Source organism: Phacochoerus africanus, chromosome 8, assembly GCF_016906955.1.
Source record: "Phacochoerus africanus isolate WHEZ1 chromosome 8, ROS_Pafr_v1, whole genome shotgun sequence".
Classification (NCBI taxonomy): Eukaryota; Metazoa; Chordata; class Mammalia; order Artiodactyla; family Suidae; genus Phacochoerus; species Phacochoerus africanus.
Window position 1 is genome coordinate 145345438 of NC_062551.1, and position 23925 is coordinate 145369362.

General features: G+C 41.1%; 1 protein-coding gene across 1 annotated transcript in view; it reads right to left on the reverse strand.

The window, feature by feature from the left end:
* The window catches only part of DYNLT5 (dynein light chain Tctex-type family member 5), a 29033-nt gene extending 6752 nt beyond the window's left edge, over nucleotides 1–22281 (reverse strand). Inside the window, exons 1-3 of the mRNA XM_047792113.1 lie at nucleotides 21996–22281; nucleotides 20234–20355; nucleotides 1325–1416 (exon numbers count right to left, since the gene is read on the reverse strand). Of these exons, the coding sequence (XP_047648069.1) occupies nucleotides 1325–1416; nucleotides 20234–20352 (211 nt within the window). The 5' untranslated portion in view covers nucleotides 20353–20355; nucleotides 21996–22281. The remainder of the gene's footprint in view (nucleotides 1–1324; nucleotides 1417–20233; nucleotides 20356–21995) is intronic.
* Nucleotides 22282–23925: the final 1644 nt, after the last annotated feature.

Here is a 23925-nt window from a genome sequence, read left to right on the forward strand (position 1 = left end):
AAAATATGGAAAATAATTTATCCTAAGGTATTTCTAAAATTACTTTTCTCACTTGGTTCAATCCTCAGTACTTCTAAAATGGATTAGATGATTGGAAATGTGTTATGAAAACATATCCTTATGAAGAAGAAACTGGGTTTCCTATTTCAACTACTTTATCTTGTGGAAATCTAAGGATGTGCAGCTGGATTTAGGGCTTGGTATCAGGCTTCCTGTGGGGAAAAGATGACAAAAGCTGCCATGGTCCTCACTTTCTTTCAGGTTTCAGGGTCTGATCTACTTCTTCAACAGCCCAAACAACATTTTCCGAATTGAATCTCAAAGACTTTGATGGGCCTGATCAATCAAAGGGTTGTGTACCATCCCCAGATCAGTCACTGCTACATCTCTGAAGGCAGTGTCAGCTCTAGCAGGATGCTATGGACCAAAAGTGGTAATGATGGCAGTGGTGGGGCTCCCCTAAAGGAAACCTGGGAAGGTTACCAGAAGGAGAATAAATGTATGTGGTATGGCAGGAATATTAGTTGTCTAACAAAGGCACTGTGAAAATACCGGTAGACAGACTAATTAAGGAGCCTTATAATCCATGTTGCCTTGGGGATTACTGTAGAAAACTGTCTGGAAGGCCTAATGGGATCTGCTGATGGTGTATAATTTTCTTGAGGTTAACTGGCCACAGATGAAACCACTCTGGTCCATGGTGTCTTCCTTTGGCCATTGGTAAGTCTCTGTGGAATTTCTTTTCGGCGGTAATTATATATGGATCCAGATAATAGTGGGCAGTACACATTTAGAGAGAACAAGTAATTCTATGAGGAAACATGAATGGGGAATGACAGTCACTGTGGACTCCACCTGGAATATAGGAGCAGGTGCAAATATTTTTGTTTTCAGAGACCCAAAAGCTCTGTGGGAAGGGATAAACATCTTGGTTAACAGGGGACCAGGAGTCATTTGCCTTTGCCTTGAAGGCTTTTTTCTCCACTTACCAGCAACCTTGATTGGTTTTGTTTGAAAAAATCTTTAATGCATATCTCTTTCATTTAACTCAAGATAACCTGGAAATACCCAGTGATTCAGTAATATACACCACACCTCCGTGCCAACCAGTGAATTGCTTGGTATTTAGGAAATACTGATAAAGAAAAGTAGGCAATGGATACCAGTCTCATTTTGCAGAGGAAGAAATTAAAGCAGTATCAAATTAATTAAGATATATTGTGCTAGCATTGAAGATAATGCCAGGTTATCATATAGTATTTTAAGTAAATATCATTCATGAGATTAGAAATTTTAATTAGGAGGGAGTGACAAAACAACATACCCAACTGATAGGTATTTTCCATCTGAACTATGAGGCGAGAGGCATCTTCACGCTGGCTAGGTTCATCCATATAAGAGACTGTACTCACAGAGCTAAAAGCAAGGAGAAAACCAATTTCAATAATATTATAACAATTATAATGACAAAATTATAACAATAATAACAAAACACGACTCTGCTTTCAGCAAAAGTGTTACCAAAGTTTTATGTTTTCTCCAAGAAAATTTCAAACGTCTCATGTAAATATGTAATTTTTATTTATACAAAAATTAGATTGTAATTTAAGTCTAAATTAAAGACTTAAAGTCTTTAAGTGATGTAATTAACACCTAAAACATTTTAGAGGTGAAAATAACATGGGAGTAGAGAAGTGACTTGGAGCTGCTCTCCATATAGTGGCTGAAGCCCAGTGCAGTGCCTGGGGCATTTGATTATCACTAAAGTGTTCATGGGTTGTTCTGTCTCTGGGGTAACAGAGTGTGTATAGGATTTGACCAATCGCGGATTTCAGTTGGTTAAATCCGTGGATGCAGAACCTGCAGATACTAAGGGCCAACTATACTTTGCCATTTTACATAAGGGACTTGAGCATCCACGGATTTTGGTACCCAAACTGGCTCCGGAAACAAATGCCCCATGGATACTGAGGGACCGCTATGTATGTTTCCAAAGCTATTGTCAATTGCCTCTTTACCACAGATGCAAAGGCTCTCCTCCAAGTGGACAAAACTCACAAAAGGGGCTGGGGATTAAATGAGGAAGCTTAAAATGTTGGGAAACAAGCTCTCTATATACATGGGAGTTTACTATTAAGTGTACCTCACAAAATCCCTTCTTAGAAAAAAGAAAAATGAGAAACTCATGGGCATCATGAGAGAAACCGCAAGTCACCCAAATGCTCATAATCAGTAAGCATCAACCACCCTTTTCAACATTAAAAAGAGGGTTTTGACTTGGTTACCAAGGTGATAGAAGCTTATCCAGGTGCTGAACAAGAGACCCAAGCAAAGAGTAACCCCTAAAGCCCCTCCAGGACTATTTATTCAATGTAATCAGAGGAAATTCAACTTTCACTAATGTCAGTCTCAGATCTTTACCCCAATTCTCTCCACCTGTGAAATGAAGGTTAAGACAGATGTCATTTCAAAGAATATAATAGTGTGTATGTGTTTGCGAGCATGCACACACCTGTGCACGCGTGTGTGTTTTCAGAGTGACTGCTTTTATAAGCATGCCATGTTTTTGCTTTAATTAGATGAGAATGAGATTTTTGTTTTAAATCTTTTGGGATTTTTTTTTTTTTATCTCTGCAAGGAATTTTAAATACTTAGTTCTGAGCTGTTGGGAATTAGTGAGCTTCTTGAAAATTGCTATTTTAAGAACATCAAGGATATTATATTTTTAAAAATCCTTTAATACAATTTACCCAATAAATTAAGGCTTACCCACCCAACCCTGGAAAGTGATGCAAGGCATTATGGCTGCTTTTCCATGATGGATTTCTGGATTAGAGTTAGTCTTCATTCTTGTAACACCTGCTTCCCTCAATTTTCTCCTGCCCTTTGAAGTAGCAACCAATCTGTTTAGCCACATTGGCTGCAGGTGTTGTGGGCAGCACCAAAGATGATAGCGTTTGCTTAGAAATCCCCATATTGCAGTAAGCCCCTTGATTCTAAGATAAGCCAGCCTGACCCAAATTGTATATGTCACTTTTCATTTTGCAAAACATTTTCCACCAATTATCTCATTTTACCTTTATAATACTCTTTGAAGTAAATAAAAGAATCATTATTCCACTCATTTCAGTGATAAAGGGAACTGGACAAAGATATTAACATCATACACATGGGAAAGGCAGACTTAGATTTCAAATGTTCTATTTACCTTTTAGGGACAAAGTTTCACACAAGATCGTATCTGACAGAATGGAAGTAGGGGCAATGACTACCTGAAATAATTAATTGCTACAACCAAAATTTACTCACACAAACCTAAGAAGGCATTAATAAAAACCTTCTTTTTCTTTCTTTCTTTTTTTTTTAGATCTGCACGTGCAGCCTATGGAAGTTCCCAGGCTAGAGTTTGAATCAGAGCTGCACCTGCTGGCCTACACCTCAGCCATGGCCACACTGGATCAGAGCCACATCTGTGACCTATGCCATAGCTTGTGGCAATGCTGGATCTGCAACCCACTGAGCAAGGCCAGGGATTGAACCCACATCCTCATGGATACTACGATGGGCTCCTAACCTGCTGAGCCACAATGGGACTCTATTTTTTCTACTAAATGCCATATTAAAAACTCATACAAGAAAGGAAGACAGTTGGTACAAAACTCAAATTAGTAGGAGTTAGAAGTCTGAGACAAAAAAAAACAAACAAGGATTTTTACAAATAGTCCTTACTATTGCAATAGCCATGTTACTAAAAGAATGGTATGCAGTGCACTTTATAATATTATCAGTATGAAGTTAGTAAGTGTCATAAGGGCAACTTAAAACCCCCTGGATGAAGATGGACATGCAAAAATAGAAAGTTTTTCAGAGTGACTTTTTTTGAAATACTTAAGACAATTTTATTCAGTGTGTTTTTACTTCTACAGTATTCTGTCAACAGTGTATAGTCATTGTACAAAGTTCAAAATGCACAGGAAAGTATAAAGAACAAAGAAAAATTACACAATAATTTACCAACCTCAGCAAATTTTGCTTTTTTTTTAGGGCTGCACTTTCGGCATATGGAGGTTCTCAGGCTAGGGGTTGAATCGGAGCTGCAGATGCTGGCCTATGCCACAGACACAGCAACACCAGATGCAAGCTATATCTGTGACCTTTACCACAGCTCATGGCAACACCAGATCCTTAACCCACTGAGCGAGGTCAGGCATTGAACCCACATCCTTATGGATACTAGTCGGGTTTGTAACCTGCTGAGCCACCAGGGGAATGCCTATCTAACCACTCTTAATATTTAAAAAAACTTCAGATATGATCTTACATACTGGATCATATGATAGGTGGATATTTAACTCAGAAATGTATAGTAGATAATATTCTATGCCAAAAGAGAGTACTCTACATGCATATTTTCAATATCAAGACAGTATTTAATATATGAATATACTGCATTTTATTTAACCATATATTCTTCAGGCCATTTAGATTGTCTTTAATGCTCCACCATTATAAAGAATACTGTCACGGCCATCGTGGCAGGGACTGTCTTTTGCTTTCCAGTGTTGTTCTCTTCATTGTTAGCAGAACCGGAAGTTCGTGGGAATATGTCTTTCCAAACTAAAGACAAATTCTTGGACTCTTTGGTGCTCTTGGAGTCATGCGGCTTGTGAGCCAATGAGATGTAAGTGGAAGTTAGGGGTGAAAATTCCTTTTTTTTTTTTTTTTTTTGGCTGAGCCCACAGCATAGGTTAGTTCCTGGGCCAGGGGTAGAACCTGCATCACAGCAGGGACCCAAGCTGCTGTAGTGACAACCCTGGATCCTTAACCTGCTGAGCTACCAATGGAGGTCCAGGGGTGAACGTTCGGAGAGAATTAATTCAACAAAAATAACTCAACCAACAGGGGCTAGTTTATGACTGGAATGTGGATATGATGGCAAGAGCTCAGCAGCTATCTTGAGTCCTGAGATGACCTTATGGATTACAGATCAGAAAGCTAGAAGACCAGGCCCCTGAGCTGCTTTTTCCAGATGTCTTACATGTAAGAAAAAAAATATATTTCTATTTTGTTTGTGCCACTGTTTTTGTTTTCTTTTTAAAAGTATTATTCTAAGAAGCATTAGATATAACTGATATAAATTTTAACTGATCTAGTTGTTTGGAAGTGGGATGCTGCAAGTCATAGAGCATAAAACTTGAAGTTAATTTTGAGGAAGAGATGGAATTTTGGGGAGTGAGATTTCAGATATATTGTTAGAAACCTGGCTTCTCTTATCATGCAGAGAAAAGTATTTGATCGTCTATTGATTTCTGTACATTGGAAGACTGACCATGTATCACCAGGACTATAATAACTTCATGGTAGATTACAGGAAATTTTTACTTTTTAAGAAACTCTATTTATGGTGTTTTTCAAAACAGATATCCAATAGCTTCTGTATTAGATTGAGATGGCTTGGGGAAAGGGAGAGAGAAAAGAGAATAAGCGAAACAGAAAAAAACAAGTTATTTATTTCTTGAAAAAAGAGAAAAATGAAGACAAAATATTAAAAGTGCTTTCAGTAATCAATGTCAGTTCAGAATATTGGCTAAGAAAAGCTTGGGCATATTTTATATGGATAAAAGCTTTATGCAAGCCCTTTGAAATTTTTGAAGATTAAAAACTGAAGATGCTTCAAAGAGCAAATTTATAATTTTAATTATCAGTGCTGTAGACATAGCACAATAAATTTATTGAGTGTATTTCACAATATTACATGTGAATGAGTTTCAGTTTTCTAAGACCAGGCCTTCCTTAGTTTATAACCACAGTCCTTCCAGATACATGATCTCATTGTGAATGGAATGCTGTAGCTTTTTTTGTTAAATGTGAGAAATGTTTTTGCTGTCTATGTGTTTCATCTGTGTGTTGGCATTTACGAAGGAAGAGGATCTCAATTGGCAAAATATGTCCAAGAGGAGTTCCCGTCGTGGCGCAGTGGTTAACGAATCCGACTAGGAACCATGAGGTTGCGGGTTCGGTCCCTGCCCTTGCTCAGTGGGTTGACGATCCGGCGTTGCCGTGAGCTGTGGTGTAGGTTGCAGACATGGCTCGAATCCCGCGTTGTTGTGGCTCTGGCTTAGGCTGGTGGCTACAGTTCCGATTGGACCCCGAGCCTAGGAACCTCCATATGCCGCGGGAGCGGCCCAAGAAATAGCAAAAAGACAAATTATATATATATATATATATCTCTTGGATATATATATATATATATATATATATCCAAGAGAGTTGTAAAGTTTTAGGAAGGAAGGGAGATTAAAAGTAAAAGCAGGAAAACTGAAAGCCCAGCGTGAACTGCTGGTGAAAACACTGAACGAACCAAATATATTATTCTAGAGAGAGGAGTAACAATTTGTGACCAATGTAAATTCCAGTTACCACCTGGAATCACATGTACTATCGCTCAGGACAGATGGAATTAGCCTGGATGTGGAAATAACTGCATGAAATCAGTTCACAATAACAGAAATAACCCTCCTATATTGTACTGGATTGACCCTGCTAACATCCCACACGAATCCAACATCCTGTGTTCTGATTATGCCGAAAAAGAGCCAAGGAAATTAACTCAGGAGTTCGAATATGTTTATTTTTTTCACGAATTTCAGTTTCCTGAAAACATCTTACAAATTTGCATGCTAAACCATTTCTTGAATTACATAGAATAAATACAAGGAATGTCTTATTGTTATAATGGCTGGAGATAAAAATAATAATTTCAATTAAATCTCACCAGCCACAGTACCATCTAATTCTTATTAAGAATGCACTCCAGATATTTTCGCTGCCATTATGACTTAGATGTTTTGAAGCTGCAGTGAGAGATAATATTTGAATGGATAACCAGCCATGGAGCCATTAATTTAGTAGATTAAAAGGCCAGACGTTCATCTCTTTCTTCGATGTGTGACTGTGAAATGCCCGGAGATAACATATATTGAGCCGTCTCATTAAACATGCCCTCCTTTTTCTTCTTTTTCTTTTTCTTTCTTTTTTATTTGTTGCTAAAGTCATGTGCTGCCTCCCAGTGGAGATATTTCAGAGCACACAGAGCAATATAAGGTTTCAAGGTATAAATTTATACATTTGTTCTTTTTTTGGTTTTTGTTTTTTCTCCATTGTTTCAACAGATATTTATTACCCACAATGTGACAGGCAAGATGGGAAGTGCTAGTAACACAAAGAAAAATGAGAGTCCCTGTACTGGAGAAACAAGATGCGGAAAATAAAATCAAATATGCATCAAAACTCTTGTGGCAACTTTCCACCTCAAATCTTCTACGGATTATTTTTGTGAATGTTATGCTTAAGAGCAAAAGCACACTAACTCTTTCCCCATCAGTGGAAGGTACAGACTGTCTATTCAGGTAATTTAATTTTGTGGTGACAGTTTATAGCAAGGTTGTTGGATTTTTATGTAGTTTTCAGCTATTTTATTCGCATTCTTGGTCCCATCTTACTAGTAAAAGGAAGGCTATAATGCAAACAAAATTCAAGATGTATTTTCACAAACTGAGAGAAAAAGACATGATATGTGTTCTTGTTTTTTAAGAGGACAAAGGGGCTGAGGGACAAAGAATGAATCATGCCATGTGTGAAAAGTCTAGCTCTGAAGTGATTGGAATAATCCAGTAGAGACAATTGACAAAGTAGAACAATTTTGAGTGCGTGGATAGAAAGTCAGAGTTAGTGCCTGAAGCTCACTGACAGATCTCTTCATCCAAGAGAAGGTGAGGTTAAGGTCAAGGGCAGCTGATGAAACTTCTGTTGCAGCTCCTGGATGAATGCACAGTTCCAAGTTGCATTACCCTTGGCCATCATCAGAGAGGTGAGGCTGAGAGTACGGGTGCCATGGTTACCTCTGCAATGCTATGGATACCTTCAAGGACTATGGTCTATTCCAACAGGTGTTCTGGCATTGCTGCAAGCTGCAGCATAGATCACAGATGTGGCTTGATCCAGTGTTGCTGTGGCTGTGATGTAGACTGCAGTTGACCCTGAGCCTGTAGCTCTGAGTTGACCCCTAGCCCGAGAACTTCCATATGCTGCAGGTGCAACCATAAAAATAAAAAAAAAGATAAAAAAGGTTAACGTATACTTTGTTTTCAAAACTTGAACCAACATTTTTCTATTTGCTGTAAATGCGTCTTATGTCTGCAAGAGGAAAGCCCTTAGTCACCCTGGACTAAACACATACATGGACCTGTGAATCTAACCTATTTGAAATATGAGCAAAAGAACTTGCTTGTCCAGGAATTAGTATAAAACAATAATTATTTACTGTTCCATCAAAAATATTTATTGAGTGATTGCTATGTGCCAAGCACTATTCTAGGTCTTTGGGATACAAAAATGAAAATAAACAAAAAACCCCAAACCAAGATCTCTGCCTTCAAGGAACATAGTGAGAAGAGACAGAAAGGAGACAATAAAATACTAAACAAGTAAATTATATATTATGTTAGAAGGGGCTAAGTGCTACAAGGAAAAGAACGGCTTGGTTAAGGGAGCTTGGAAGTGGGGGGGGGGCTGTTTGCAGTTTTAAATAGAATGATCAAGATAGATCTCCCTGAGCAAAGAGTTGGAGGAGGTAAGGAAATGAACCATGTGGATGAAGAGTGTGGTGAGGGGAGAGAGAAGCGAGAAGCGAGAAGCAGGAGGCAGGAGGCCGCCTGGTGTTTTTTTTTTTTTTTTTTGCCTTTTTGCCTTTTTGCCTTTTCTAGGGCTGCTTCCGTGGCATATGGAGGTTCCCAGGTTAGGGGTCTAATCTGAGCTGTAGCCACCAGCCTATGCCAGAGCCACAGCAATGCAGGATCCGAGCTGCGTCTGCAACCTACACCACAGCTCACGGCAACGCTGGGTCCTTAACCCACTGAGGGTAGGCCAGGGATTGAACCCGCAACCTCATGGTTCCTAGTCGGATTTGTTAACCACTGCGCCACGACAGGAACTCCCGCCTGGTATTTTTGAAGAAGTGCATAGAGGCCAGAGGGAGCAAGCCAAGGGTGGAAGACGACGAAGGTACCAAGGTGTCAGGCAGTGAGCCCATGTAGGGCTTTGTGGGCCATTTTAAAACCTTGGCTTTTATTCTGATAGAGCAGAAGCCTTTATAGAGTTTTGAGCAGAGGAATAGCAAGTTCCACTTTATATGTTACGACGATAACTCCGAATGCTGTGCTGAGAATAGACTACAGGCCGGCCTGTGTAAAAATAGGAAGTCCAATTAGAAAGCTTTTATAGTAATCCACACAAGAGATGATAGTAACTGCTATACAGGAAACTGCGTCTCTCCCAAATACATGGGCTGAAGCCTTCACACCCTCCCTTCCCCACCTGCCCCTGTGTGTGTATTAGAGATAGGGCCTTTAAAGAGATGATTAGGGAGTTCCCATTGTGGCGCAGTGGTTAACGAATCCAACTAGGAACCATGAGGTTGCGGGTTCAATCCCTGGCCTCCCTCAGTGGGTTAAGGATCCGGCCTTGCTGTGAGCTGTGGTGTAGGTTGCAGATGCGGTTCGATCCCATATTGCTGTGGCTCTGGCTTAGGCTGGTGGCTACAGCTCTGATTAGACCCCTAGCCTGGGAACCTCCATATGCTGCGGGAGCGGCCCTAGAAAAGGCAAAAAGACAAATAAAAAAATAAAAAAAATAAAGAGATGATTAAGGTTAAGTGAAGAGGAAGAGACTCCATCCTGTGAAGACATGGTGAAAAGGTGGCCGCCTGCAAATTAGGAAGTGGGCCCTCACCAGAACCTAACCAAGCTGGCACCCTGATTCCAGAATTCCAGCCTCCAGAACTGGGAGAAAATAAATTCCTATTGTTAAAGCCCCTCAGTCTGTGGTATTCTGCTATGGCAGCTCAGGCTGACTAATGCAGTGACCCAGGTGGAGATGGTACCAGTGGGGGATAGTGCTAAGTAGCTGGATTCTGAGTATATTTTAAACATTGACAGAACCTCCTGCTGAGTGGGAAGGAAGGTAGTTAGATGGAGTTAAGTTGTGAGCATGTTGAGTTTGTGATGTCTACTGAAGTGAGGGGAGGAGAAGCCATTAGACCTTTGAGTCTGGGCTTTGGGAGCGATGGTTGGGCTGCAGATATAAATTTGGAGGCATAACACCACATCTCAATCACTAGACTGGACAAGATTCCCGAGGAGAGAAGCACAGGACAAGAGAAGAAGGGGACAAAGGACGGCTCCCTGACGCACTCCTACATTAGGAAACTGGGAAGAAGAGGAGGGACCAGTGAAGAAGATTGGGAAAGAGGGACTGGCCAGGTATAAAGAAGGAAAACAGGAGACCGTGTGTCCTGAAGCCCAAGGACAGACGGTCTTTCCAGGAGGAAGGAGTGGTGGAGGGTGTCAGATGCAGAGAGGTCAAATAAGAGGAGAACTGAGGACTGACTGCTGCATGAGCAATGGGAAAGTCATTGTGACCTTGACAGGAGCAATATCAGGAGTTCTAGGACAGTCTCTTTTGTTCACCACTGTATCTTTAGCACCTGGCACAATGCCTGTAACCCAGGCAACAAACATTGTGTTCAGTGAACAAAAGACATGGCACTGTGATGAAGTCATTATTATCCTTATTTTGTAGATAATATGTTAAGACTCAAAGAATATTACATAGTAGCTAGTTAACAGAAGATCAGGGATTCAAACTCAGGTCTGCTTGGATATCAGAATTCTATGTAAGAATAACAATCAGTCCTTGCTCTGTACTTAGGTGTGCTGAGAACCATTCCAGGTGCTTCCATGTATGACTGTAATAAATTCCCATCGCACCTGGAAGTGACATTTACTATTTTAACCTTATTTTGAAGAAGAAGAAACTGAAGCATAGAAGGCTTACTAACTTATGCAAGATCAGCAGCTTGGATGTGCTCAAGCTGGAGCTTGACCCCAGCCCGTCTTCTGAGTCGCCCTGTTCCACTCACTAAGTTGATGCTATTCCATTCACTCCTTTAACTACACAGTTGCCCCTGGGGGGTTAGGAGTGCCGACTCTCTTTTGCAGTGGAAAATGCAGCATAAATTCTGGTCAGCTCTCAGTATCTGGGTTGAATTTCTTCTCTATCCTTGATTCCACATCCACGGTTTTGAAACAAAACCCCCACCTGTTATAAGTGAACCCATGCATTTCAAACTCAGGTTGTCGAAGGATCAACTGAATTGCATTAGCTAGCCAGGGCTGTCAGAGCCAAGTACTGTGGACCGAGGGGCTTAAACAACAGCAATGAACTGCCTGACAGTTCTGGAGGAACGGGTTCCTTCTGAGAGCTGTGAAAAAAGGATCTTTTCCCGGCCTCTCTCCTCGGCTTGCAGATGGCCGTCTCTTCCCTGTTTGTGTCCCAGTTTCCTTTTCTTATAAGGACACCAGTCATATTGGATTAGGGGCCACCCTGATGAACTCATTTAAAACTTAACCACCTCTCTTAAAGACTCTGTTTCACATTCTGCGATACTGGGGATTAGGACTTCAGCATATGAATTTGGCAGGGGGTGTGGGATGCATAATTTAGCCCATAACAAGTACAAGTACTAGGGTCAGAGAACCACACTTGCTGTGTCACCTGGGAGTTGTAATATGCTGGCAGGTTTCCAAGCCTCAGTTTCCTCAATATAGGGGGATAATAAGGCATGTATACCCCTAATTTTCCTAAATACTATTAGATTTCTTCGCTGAGTGCCTGCATAAACTTTGCTTCCCACTAACTTTGCCAACATTTGCTTCTATTCTCTCTTCTTATATTTTGCCATTCAGATGGGTGCAATATGGTATCTTGTTTTAATTTGCATTTTTCTCATTCCAAGTGAATTTAAGCATCTCTTCACATTCTGCTTCACCATTTGGGCTTTGCTTCTGTAAACTGCTATTTATCTCTTTTGACTATTTAAAACTTGTTTTCCGCGGTTATTTTTTTTTAGATTGTTAATGTGCATGAGCTAAAAACTATATCTTCTACTAGCCTGTAAACTGTCTATTGTCTTCTTTGTGGAACAGAAATGCTAAGTTTTATTGTAGTTGTATTTATCAAGTTTTTTTTTATGGTTTTAGTTTTTCATTTTGGGATGAAATATTTCCCTCCCACAGAACACAAAAATATTCTATACTTTCTTCTATTAACTCTATAGCTTTCCACATTTCAGTCTTCCATGAAAATGGTGTAAGAATCCAGCTTCATTTGCCTTCATATAGTAAGCCAGTTTTCTCCCAATACCATCCATCAAAAAAAAAAAAAAATCCATCATTTCTCTGTGTTCATATATTATGTTCTGTATACTTATGGGTCTACTTCTAAAGTGTCTATGTGTTTCACTGGTCTCTTTGTTTATTCCTGCACCTCTTTTATGTTCCTGCATTTATGATCACATTTCCTTACCATTGCTTTGTGGTATATCTTAATACGGAGAGGGTAACTTCCTCCTCAATACTCACTCTTCAAAGCTAACTTAGTTACTCAGAATTCTTTCCTTATTTATAAGATTTAGAAGTAGTTTGGGAGTTCCCGTCGTGGCACAGTGGTTAACGAATCCAACTAGGAACCATGAGGTTGTGGGTTCAATCCCTGGCCTTGCTCAGTGGGTTAAGGACCCGGTGTTGCTGTGAGCTGTGGTGTAGGTTGCAGACGCAGCTCAGATGCCCCGTTGCTGTGGCTCTGGCATAGGCTGGTGGCTACAGCTCCGATTAGACCCCTAGCCTAGGAACCTCCATATGCTGTGGGTGCGGCCCTAGAAAAGACAAAAAAAAAAAAAAAGAAAAAAAAAGAAAAAAAAGAAATAGTTTCTTGTGTTTCTCAAAAAGTACAAATGGATTTTGATTGTTATATTGAATTCATAGGTTAATTTGAGAAATAGGGATATCTTCTGGTGTTAAGCGCTTCATCTATGAACTATTTCTCCATTAATTCAAATCTTTCTTAACATGAATGTCTTTACCTGGAATTACACTCCCAGGGCAGTTTTCACAAAGATGCCAACGAAGGGTTCCATGCTGTGTTGCATACCTTGGCAGGGAGTCAAAGTCCATCTTTCTCTCCCTAGTTCTTGGCCCATCTAAGCACAAACAAGGATTGATTATTATTGTTACACAGTTCATCCAGAGAGGAATGGATAAGAACATATGTGATGGAAGTCTATGAAGGACTGCAATGCAGCAGGAAGAAGCCAAGAGCTAGGTCTCCATAGTTACATGAGTAAATATAAAAAATAAAAGTGTTGAAAGAGATAGAGAAAACAAAATGGGATTTATAGCACCATACCATTTATGTCAATAAAAATTCAGATCTCTAAGTACTTGTTTTATAATGTTTTATGAGAGTCAGTCAGGTGAGGCACAAAAGGAATCAGAGGAGAGGTTCAGGAAAAAACAGTTAACTTTACTCACAGGTCCAGGAGACAAGAGATTCAACACGCCACACAGGGCCATGTGGAAAACGCCAGAGGAGTCAAGAGGCAGAGGACGAGAGCCAGGGAGACCCAGGGCTAGAGCCTTTAGTAGGGTTTCCCAGGGAAAGGCGAAGCTCAGGGGAAATAGCACAGGTCTGACCAGTCTGGATAATTTCAAAGAGCTCTAAGCAATAGGAGAGGCCCCTAGCTGTCTGGTACTTCGTACCAGGATGGTGAAGGCAGAGAGATCTAGCTTCCCGGACTATGTGGGGGGCCAGAGAGAAGAGCTGGTTCTCAGTTGGTTAGTTTGCATAGCAAAAGCATGTTCCCTGGTGGGGCCTTGACTATCCTTATGTCCTTAATAATTGACTAGACCTGGGAGGGGCAGTCTTTCCTCAGCTGGAAAGCTTTTTTTTTTCTTTCTTTCACCTGCAGCCTATGGAAGTTCATGGGCTAGGGGTTGAATCGGAGCTGCAGCTGAGATGCCAATGCCTCAACCTAGGTAATACCAGATCCTTAACCCACTGAGCGAGGCCAGGGATCGAACCTGCATCCTCACAGACACAATGTGGAGTCCTTAACTCGCTGAGCCACAATGGGGACTCCCAGAAAGGTTTTTTTAAGGTAATATGTTTTTATGTATAACTGATTCACTTTGCTGTACACCTGAAATCAATACAACATGGTGAATCAGCCATTCTCCAATAAAATTAAATTAAAAAATAAAATAAGCCATCAGTCCAAAGCATCACCATTTGGAAAAAAAGTAAAAGATGTCAAAACATCATAATACATAGAAAATGTAAAAATGTATAAGAAAGTATTTAAACATTCTTGTAGTATATGTAGTATTTTGTGCATCAGAGTATCTGCCTCCTGGGACCTGAGAGTGGGCGGAGGATGGGAAAGAAGATGGACAATCGGGCAAGCCCGAGGCTTCCTACGCATACTGGGAAAGCCAGAGTGCTATGAAATGATATTCAACTCAACTCTGTTCCTCAGATAAATAAGATAGTAAGTGAGATAAACAGGGATGATAAAAATATCTTCTCTATTTAACCCTCAGGGCTTTTATGAGATTCATATGGATATTGTACATGATGTATTGATCAAGCACAACATAATACTAGCCATTATTGTGGTTTAATTTGGGAACATGGCCATGGCAGATTTCTCAAGCTTCTCTCTTTTTTGGGGGAAGCCATGTCTCATCCAGATCTTGGTGGGGGCTTTCCTTTGATTTAGATGGCAGGAGAACTTAGCGAACTCCTTGAGGAAACAGGCCAGGCAACATCATTTTTTTTTTTTTTTGGTCTTTTTGCCTTTTCCTGGGCCGCTCCTGTGGCATATGGAGGTTCCCAGGCCAGGAGTTGAATCTGAGCCATAGCCACCGGCCTACACCAGAGCCACAACAATGCAGGATCCGAGCCACGTCTGACCTACACCCACAGCTCACGGCAACGCCGGATCCTTCACCCACTGAGCAAGGCCAGGGATCGAACCCGCAACCTCATGGTTCCTAGTCAGATTCGTTAATCACTGCGCCACGATGGGAACTCCAGGCAACATCATTTTTAACTGCACATGAGCAGCTCAAGTAGTATAGGTTGGAAGCATAGAATAAATTCACCACATTTATTCTATGCTTTCTCTCCCCAGATTATTTCTGTGTGGTTCACCACCTAGCATGGTGCCTGGAATGTACTTATTGGTCCATAAACAGTTATTTCAAATGATGTAATGAATGCAATTTTTCCACTTTTTCGGAAAAAAAGATTACCAGGTAGCCTTCGGCTTACTTGAAAAAGAAGCTTCTGCAGAGAACAACCCTGCAGTTCATCACCTTTATACACCTAACATGTGGCACAATAATTGGCACAGAGTGGATGCCTCATAAACCTTGAATAAATGAAAGAGTGAAAAAATACAATGTGGCCTAACTAGAATGTTAGACACCATCAGGGGCTTCAGACAGAGGGAGGTGGGATCCATCAAAATTCTTGTTTATGACATCACTGTAATTTTAGTTTGAGACAGAAGAGAGCCTCTGACCTACCAGTTGAACTACTGGCCACAGAGATAAGAAGCCTGGATATTATGTCACATTATTCTGGGAAAGTAACTTAACCCCAGGCTTCTATTTCCATGTTAAGGATATGAGAGCAGCACATCTGTTCAAACGCTCTTTGAAGACTGCCAAAGGCTGCTTCCAACAAGAAAGATATCATTGTAAACACCTGCTCTTACCCATGGATGGGAAGCAGAAGGTTCTGGCGAATGAATACAAGAGTTTCAACAGGGCAAGTTACATATAACCAACTCTCAGAGAATGAGAATTCTTGACGGTAAACAAAAGCCCATTTTACCACTCGCTAATTCTGTAAATTTGGAGTCTCAGCCTCTCTAAGCATCTGTTTCTTCATTTGTAGGATGAAGATGATAATACCATCTCTCTTACAGAACAAGGATCAGAAAACATTTCTGTGAAATGCCACACTGCAGATTTTTTTGGCTTTGCAGGACTTGCATTTCTTTCTTTCTTTTTTTTTCTTTTTAGGGCTGCACCTGTGGTATATGGAAGTTTCTGGGCTAGGAGTCAAGTCAGAGTTGCAGCTGCTGACCTATGCCAAAGCCACAGCAACTCTGGATCCAAGTGACCTATGCTGTAGCTTGAGGCAATGCTGGATCCTTAACCCACTGAGTAAGCCAGGGATCAAACCCACATCCTCATGAATACTAATTGGGTCTTAACCCCCTGAGCGACAGTGGGAACTCCAGGACCTGTATTTCTATCGCAACTACTCAACTCTGCCATTATAGTGGGACAGCAGCCAGAGACAATACATACATGAAGAAGCATAGATGTGTTCCAATAAAGTCTTATCTATGGATACTAAAATTTGAGTTTCTTATAATTTTCACATGGCAAAAAATATTTTCCTATAGATTTTTTTCCAACCATGTAAAAACTTTTATACAAAAACGGGTGGCAGGTTAGACTGGGCCCTTGGACTGTAGTTTGCCAACCCCTGATGCAGCGCTTCTATGAAGCTTAAATGAAATCATAGTGAGGACTCAATAAATATTCGTTTATCTCCATTATTACTATCAATTAAGGGAAAAACAAAGAAAATTCAAAATTACAGATGAAGCCTGATGACAACTAAGTAGACAGAGGAAGAAATATGCCAACGTACTAACAGGGACGATGTTGGGATCGTAAGAGCCAGCTTAAAATGGTTCTTCTTTTTAAAGCATAAAGCATAAACACTACATCATCATGAAAGCAGCATTTAAATAAAAGATCTAACCTTAAAAATGGTTAATGATAATTATATTGAGTATAAATTCAATCTTCTTCCCACCTCAGGTATCTGTTAAGCTCAGGGATCAACTGTAAGCATTAGTTACTAACGCAGAAGACGGCAGATGTAGAAACCAAGATTGGAGGACTGAACTTATGCTGATCTCATACCACATCCAAGAAACGGTTCTCCAAGTAGGTCTACTTCCTCCTCTTCTCCTTTGCCCTCCTTATCAGTGTATTTATTGCTCTAAAGGCAAATCAGTCTACAGTCGAATGAGGGAGATAGGCAAGAAAAAGGCCAAACACAGGGCCATGTAAAACATGAAAGCAGCCGAAACAGAAAGGGAGAGCATTCAACCTAGTGGGAGGGGGGAGTGGCTGTAATTGGGTAATTATGACATCAGGGCTTACATCCATTTCATTGACGGCACGTCCTCCAAGCAGTGCATAATCTAAACACTAAGAGGTTTGCCCGAGTTATTGTTCAGGAACTTGGAGTCGGCTGCATCTAGTTCAAGCTGAGCTGGTTAAGACTAGACAGGACCACGGCCCCTTCAACTGGGCAGACGGAAGTGTCAGATCGGTGACCTTTTGACATCAGAGAGCTGCAAACTCTACCCTCAGAACATGCAGACGCCTGTAGGCTAGTTAGGTCTGTTCAGAACAATGAGTGCTGTACCTTTTCCCAATCCCCTCTCCCGCCCCTCCCCATGTTCCTCAAGCCTCAGACCACCCTGCTTCTTTATTCTTTTTATCCCATAAACACTCAAGCCCCCTCCCTGAGAGGAGGTGGATTTGAGACTGGGTCTCCCATCTTGGCTGCCTTGAGAATGAACCCTCTCTTTGTGGCAAAACTCAGCGTCTTCGTGTTTTAGCTTGCTGTGCATCAGGCAAAATAACTTGTTTTGGAAACAGATATAGAGAGCTTCCTGGAGAGGTGGAGATGGAGCTAAATCCTGAAGGAGGAAAAGGAGGAAGTCAGCGTGTAGGAAGAGCATTCCAGACAAGGGTACACCATGGGAAAGCCACGTGGGCCAAGGGCGGGTAGCAAGGCAGAGCACTGAGGGATTATAAATACGGAGGCTGGGAGGGACCAGAGAGTAGGATGCAAGCAGCATAGTGGGAAGACGATACTGGAGAAGAAGGCAAGAGGCTGTGGACCCTTCTTCCAGCCTCATAATTGAGGACTGTCCCCCAGCCCTTAAACTGTTATGGGACCGATACGCCTCTGTTATTTCATAGTGAAAGGGTAAGAATGACGTCTCCGTTGTAGGATTCGTGCTGAGGAAATGAAAGGAGATAATGTATTAGGTCCTCACTATACTTCAGAATATGCTTCATCCTGTTGAAATTAAGTTACTCCAAGAATCGCTTTGAAATAACTTTTGAATGAAAGGTATATGCTTTTCCAAAACGCACTGCAAATTCAAAACAATGTTGCATTTGATAGCTCCCCAGCTTTCAGAATTTTTCTCCTCATGGAAGACCCATTTCGGGAAGGAGAATCACACATACCTGCTGCTCTTGGTGAGTGATGAAGACGATGGGAGGTAAGTGGTTAGGGTTGGGCGGGGGGCAGCCTCCATAATGGCCTCTGTGTTGCCTGATTGCTTGGAAGCCGTTCATTTGCTATTGAGGTAACAAGTTCCAATAGAGGACCCATTCTGAATATTTTGTTTGAGAGCCCCAGTTTCTAACTTTGAAATATATCAAAATAATTATCATTTAAGTGTCTTTGTTAGTAAAACATAATCTTCCCTAATGTGTTGTTAAAACTAGTTTTGTGTTCTTGTTACCTTTGAATTTGTATTTACTCTTCATCAATAAAATAAGGGTTGGAGTTCCCATTGTGGTGCAGTGGAAACGAATCCGACTAGGAACCATGGGGTTGTGGGTTCGATCCCTGGCCTCACTCAGTGGGTTAAGGATCTGGCATTGCTGTGGCTTTGGCGTAGGCCGGCAGCAACAGCTCCGACTGGACCCCTAGCCTGGGAACCTCCATATGCCTCGGGTGCAGCCTTAAAAAAGAGAATAAAATAAAATAAAATAAAAGTAAAGTAAATAAAAGTAAAATAAGGGTGATATCTCCTTCTTTGAATTGCTTCTGATTCTAGCTGATTTCCTAACTTGCTTTGAAAGGGAAGAAGTAAATGACAATTATGCAAGTAGGAATCTTAGTTTAGTTTTTGGATATGAGAACAGTGATTTTTTAAATCACAGGACTAGGATTTATGTCAGATTATTATTGTAATTTTTTTTCAAAAAGTTAAATTTAAGCTAACAATTATTTTAAGATAATGAAAAAAAACCTCTTACACTTAAGTATTGGAAATAGCAGCCAAAAATGACTTAGGATCAGAGGCAAAATTTATAGAGGTTAATTATTCCTCCAACTTTACTTCTGATGTATGCTGAGATTGCTACTTCTTCATATTTCCCATGTGTAAAAGAGAGAGATTGTACTTGTAATCCGCAAAGATCCAGTGTTGAAAAATGGAATTTTGAATAAGTGCATTAATACACTCTGGGAGTAGAACAATTTGGTTTCAGAAGTCTAATGTAAACCTGTTCCAGTTCTTTTGGACACACACATACCTAACCACAGGTAATCATGTATGTTTCAATCTCGTAGAAACCCCTTAAGAAGAAAATTCTATTACATAAGTTAATTGACCTCTGCATTGGATCATTTGTTTGGTTTTCTTCCCAAATGGCAGTTTAAAAATGCTACGAAAGTATTAAAAATTCATTCATCTTTTTAAGGAGAGCAAATGCAATACGTACCAAGAGCGAAAAAGGTACTTATTACCCTTTGATCCACTGTAAACCTCTGGAAGAAAACAACCAGAGACTTCTTATAGCAGGACAAATTAAAGTGGACACAAACTGAAAATGCTTGATAATTAAAGAATGGTTAGCCAACCCAGAATTATAAACTAACAAAATATTATGCAGCCATTTAAAAGGATAAGACAAAGATTATGCAAATGCATCACAAAAATTGTTTAAAACAATGCTAAATGCATTTTTGTGTATTTATGGATAACAAAATGCAAAAATGATGTATTTATATGATATTGAAGAGAAGAATTCAGGAAACAATGTACTAAGTAGCTGGTCTACACTGCATATGACATTCTTTTGAGGAGATAATTTTGGGGGTAGTCTCTGGAATAGTAAAAAATGGTGCTGCAGTCGGTGTTATTATTTAAGTTGGCTTGCTCTTTTTCTCTTTTATTCTTTTTCCTGATGCACAACACAGTGATTCAATATTGCCATACATTCTACATAATCACCATGATAGATCTAGTTGGCATCCTCCCTCTTTCTTTAAAAAAAAAAAAAAAATGGCCCCCAAAGATGACCTAAACCCTGCGCTTGTCCATTTTTCGCCCCTTTCATGTCCCAAAGTAAATGTGTTTTTTATCCCTCCTGATAAATATCATGAAGCTGTTTCTTCAATAATTGAGTCTGTTAATAGACATTTAGTCACTCACTCTTTGGGGCGGCCGTGAGGTTCCTTCCGCCTGAACTCATGACTACTTAGAGAAGACACACTGCCCTTTTTCTTCAGTAAATGAGTTGTTCTGTCTTTAGCAATGTCTGACGTCATCATAACCTAAGGAGGAACACTTTAGTAAAAATACTGGACAAAAGATCTGAAGACATTTTAGTAGAACACAGAGACGCATTCTAAATAGGCTACACAGATACTTTAAAAAGAAAAATTTTTTTGAATAGGGAAGTGGGGTTTCCTTAAGAGTGATTTTTAGTATATGTTATTATTCTGGTCCCTATAACTGGAAATAGGATAACACTGATAACTTTTACTTATGCAATAGCATACTTAATTCACATAAGCAGATGGTAAGCTACAACGAAATATTTGACTGCAGAAGAGGTTAAAGTCACTGAGAAAAGATAGCTATATGTAGCTATTATCCTACTCCAGAAAGCAGTATTTTTATTGTCTCTCCCAAATTTAATCTTTATGAAAGTTTGCTAATTAATATTTGTTGTTGTTGCAATTATTTTAAAAATTTAAATAAACTGCTTCTGCAAAGGGTATTTTTTTTTTTCAAGCAACAGTGATTTACTTTGTAAAGAGTAAACAGAACTTAACCTTTAATGAAGGAATTTGTTGGAAAACCTACCTCTTTTCACAAATGCTTGTGAAAAAGCTGGTAATGGGACTGGACTTTCCAGAACTCAGATTATAACTCTACTGCCCTAGCTGCCTATATACAATGCCTTTAGACATCCCCTTAAATGATTTCATAATCTGTAAATCTGAGAGCCCTAACAGGAAGATGTGCTAGACACTAAGAGAACTGCCTGGCTTTAAAGAGCTGGCAGGTGAGTGGGTAGGGCAGATAAGTACACAACCTAAAACGCCAGTGTGATCAGAGTCAGGGCAGACCGAAGCCAAGGGTACTGGGGCACACAAATACAGCAGAGGTACTGTGTGTTAGGAAGAGAGGCAGTGATGGGGGGGTGTGTGTATGTGTAATTGTGTACCTGGGTATGAGTGTGTACACAAATGTGAGCTTCTCTGTGTGAGCACGTGTCTCTGTGGGCATGTGCTTCTGTGTATGAGCATTGACTGTGTCCCCATGAGTGTACGAGGCTATGTGTATGAGGATCTGTGTACAGGAATGCAAGTGTGTGCCCCTGTGAGCATCTCTTTGTGTGTGCACCTGCGTGTATGAGTGATTATCTGTGTACCTGAGCGCGTGCCTTTGTGTGTCTGTGTATGCACCTTTGTGTGTGATGTCTGTGCACTGAGCCTGTTTCAGTGGGTCATTCAGGTTCCGATCTTAAAGCGACACAGACAGACCTCGGTCTGCTCACCTGTTTCCACGCAGGCCAGAAATGGGACATAGGGGTCCAGAGGGGCTGTGGCTCTGGTGTCGCCAGACTAACTTCAGGGAGACTACTCAGAACTCACGCTGCTCAGGACCCGACCGGCCGGCCAGCTCTGCACTGGGCATCGCCCTAAAGTCCAGACACGCGCGCGGTCAGGGAACCAAAGGCCGGGACCTGCTTCCAGTTCCCAAACTTGAGGCCACCTTTTTCTTATTTGTTGGAGTGAGGAGGAATAAGGCACCAGAGAGGGAGGTCGTGACCAAGGCAGGCAGGCTATTTCTCAACATGGGACCCTCTTCTTCAGCCCTAGCGACCCTCAAACTTGTCTTTGGCCTTGGTCTCTCTCTCTCTTCTCTGCTCCTGCCAGACGTGCTGCGGAGAGGGCGCACTTACCTAAGGCAGGGCTGGAGCTGCAGGCGCGTCTCTGCCCGGGGACCTCCCAGAACGCGGGCTCTTCCTCTTCTGGGACCGGCGCGGGGAGGCGCTCTCGCCTCCCCGGGTTTCTCTCTGCTCGGGACGTCGGTGCACTCCCATTGGACTCCGCGACACGTCTCCAAGGAGACCTTCTCAAACAGAGTCAATGGCCCGCCCTAGGCGCACCAAATCGTTGCATGGTCCTCTGAGCCACCTAAGGACCTCATCTGTCACTGCCCAAAGGGGGCCGCCCTGAGCCCGGCTGTGCCCTGGGATGGCCGCAAGCCGAAGGGGAAAGCGATTCATCCTATAGCTAGGGGGACATCTGAGACTCAAGATGCAGCCCTGAGAGGCTTCATCAGTTCCTGTTGCTGCAGATGTCGGGGGCAAGAGTGCGAAATGCTGCCAGTGCCGAGGACAGGAAACCCGAGGCACAGAGAGAAAGTCAAGCAACTCTTTTCCTTCCCCCTTCCCTGACGCTGCTGCTTTTTCATCCCAACAACCCTCCCACCCCGTCCCGCCCCTCCTTCCCGCCCTTGGGTGGCACAGATAGCTGATAAAAGGGATAACTACTGAGAGCTCATATTGACCAGATTCTGGCAAACAGTGTTAGTCTTATCTGGTCGTCCCAACACCACTTTCAAGAAAGAGCTGTTCTTCCTTTACCATTTAGAGAATTGAGATTCTAACATGTTGAATAATATGCCCAGGGCCCCTGTGGTCTCAGAGGCTTATCTCTTGTGCATTAAAAACTTTGACTTTCCTTGACACGTGCCTTGAAACCACGCTTCCTAGTCCTTAAAATTTAAGAGGATTTGAAATGGCAGCTCTTTGGAGTTGGGAACTTGATGTAACTAAAAAGTCCTACCGCCCTTAATAACTCTCCCCTTTCTAACCTCAGAGCCCCTCCCCCAACTTAAATCAAACAGAAAGGAACCCTGAAGGGACCCTCACATAGGGGACAATCACTGGAGGTAAAAATAAGATGGTGCCTCTAAGCACCTAGCCTGGCTCAGGTCCGCTGATGGATGCTCAGTGCGGTTAGAATTGGCTGTCAAAAGCAATACATCAGGACAACAGGAGAGCATTGGGGTTACGATAGTGTTGGGGAGAGAACATTAACATTTTTCTGGCTTATCTTATCTCCTGTTTTTAGAAAAAAAAAAAAAGAAGAACAGGAAAGGATTGTTGATTACTAGGTACTAGGTAGGAACTGCTAGGTGACTGATAAATATTATCTCATTTAATCTATTCGCTGGTCCTGTGATTAAGGGATATGAACACCATTTTTTTTATGCTAAGGAAATGATGAATCATTGAGTAACTTGCTCAAGACTATAGTTAAATTATAGAGATGAGATTTATCCAACTCTAAAGAGCTTGCACTGTGCCAGACTTTTTGCCCGCCGTGCTCACCTTAGATATGTAATGAAAAATTTCCAGAAATGTGGTAGAATTTTAAGAGGCTGGTAATAAAAGAGGTTCACAACTCAGTTCATTTTTATGTTTTTCATTTATTTTCCAGGAAAAAAAATCACATTTAAATAACAACTTAGATATTTCATCTTGTTCTCACATATAATTAAACTTTGTCCAGAAATGGGAACCCTAGTTGCAGTAATGTGCCACGGTAAATAATTGCATATTCAGGATTTTGTGAAATGGGTGATTGGGAAAATTATGAAGGAAAAAAACATTTGTAAAAAATCATTATTTACCAAAAAAAGATATATACACCTTTTCTAACCTATAAGGCAAGTAACATTAAAATGTTCTCATGATTTTCTTTACTGAATCAATATTACACATTCATCTCACCATTGCTCAACAGAGAGCTTTGGGCAGTTCTGTGAAGGAACAGGCCCTTGCTTCTTTTGCTGGTTTTTTTCTTGAGCACAGCACAGAAGCA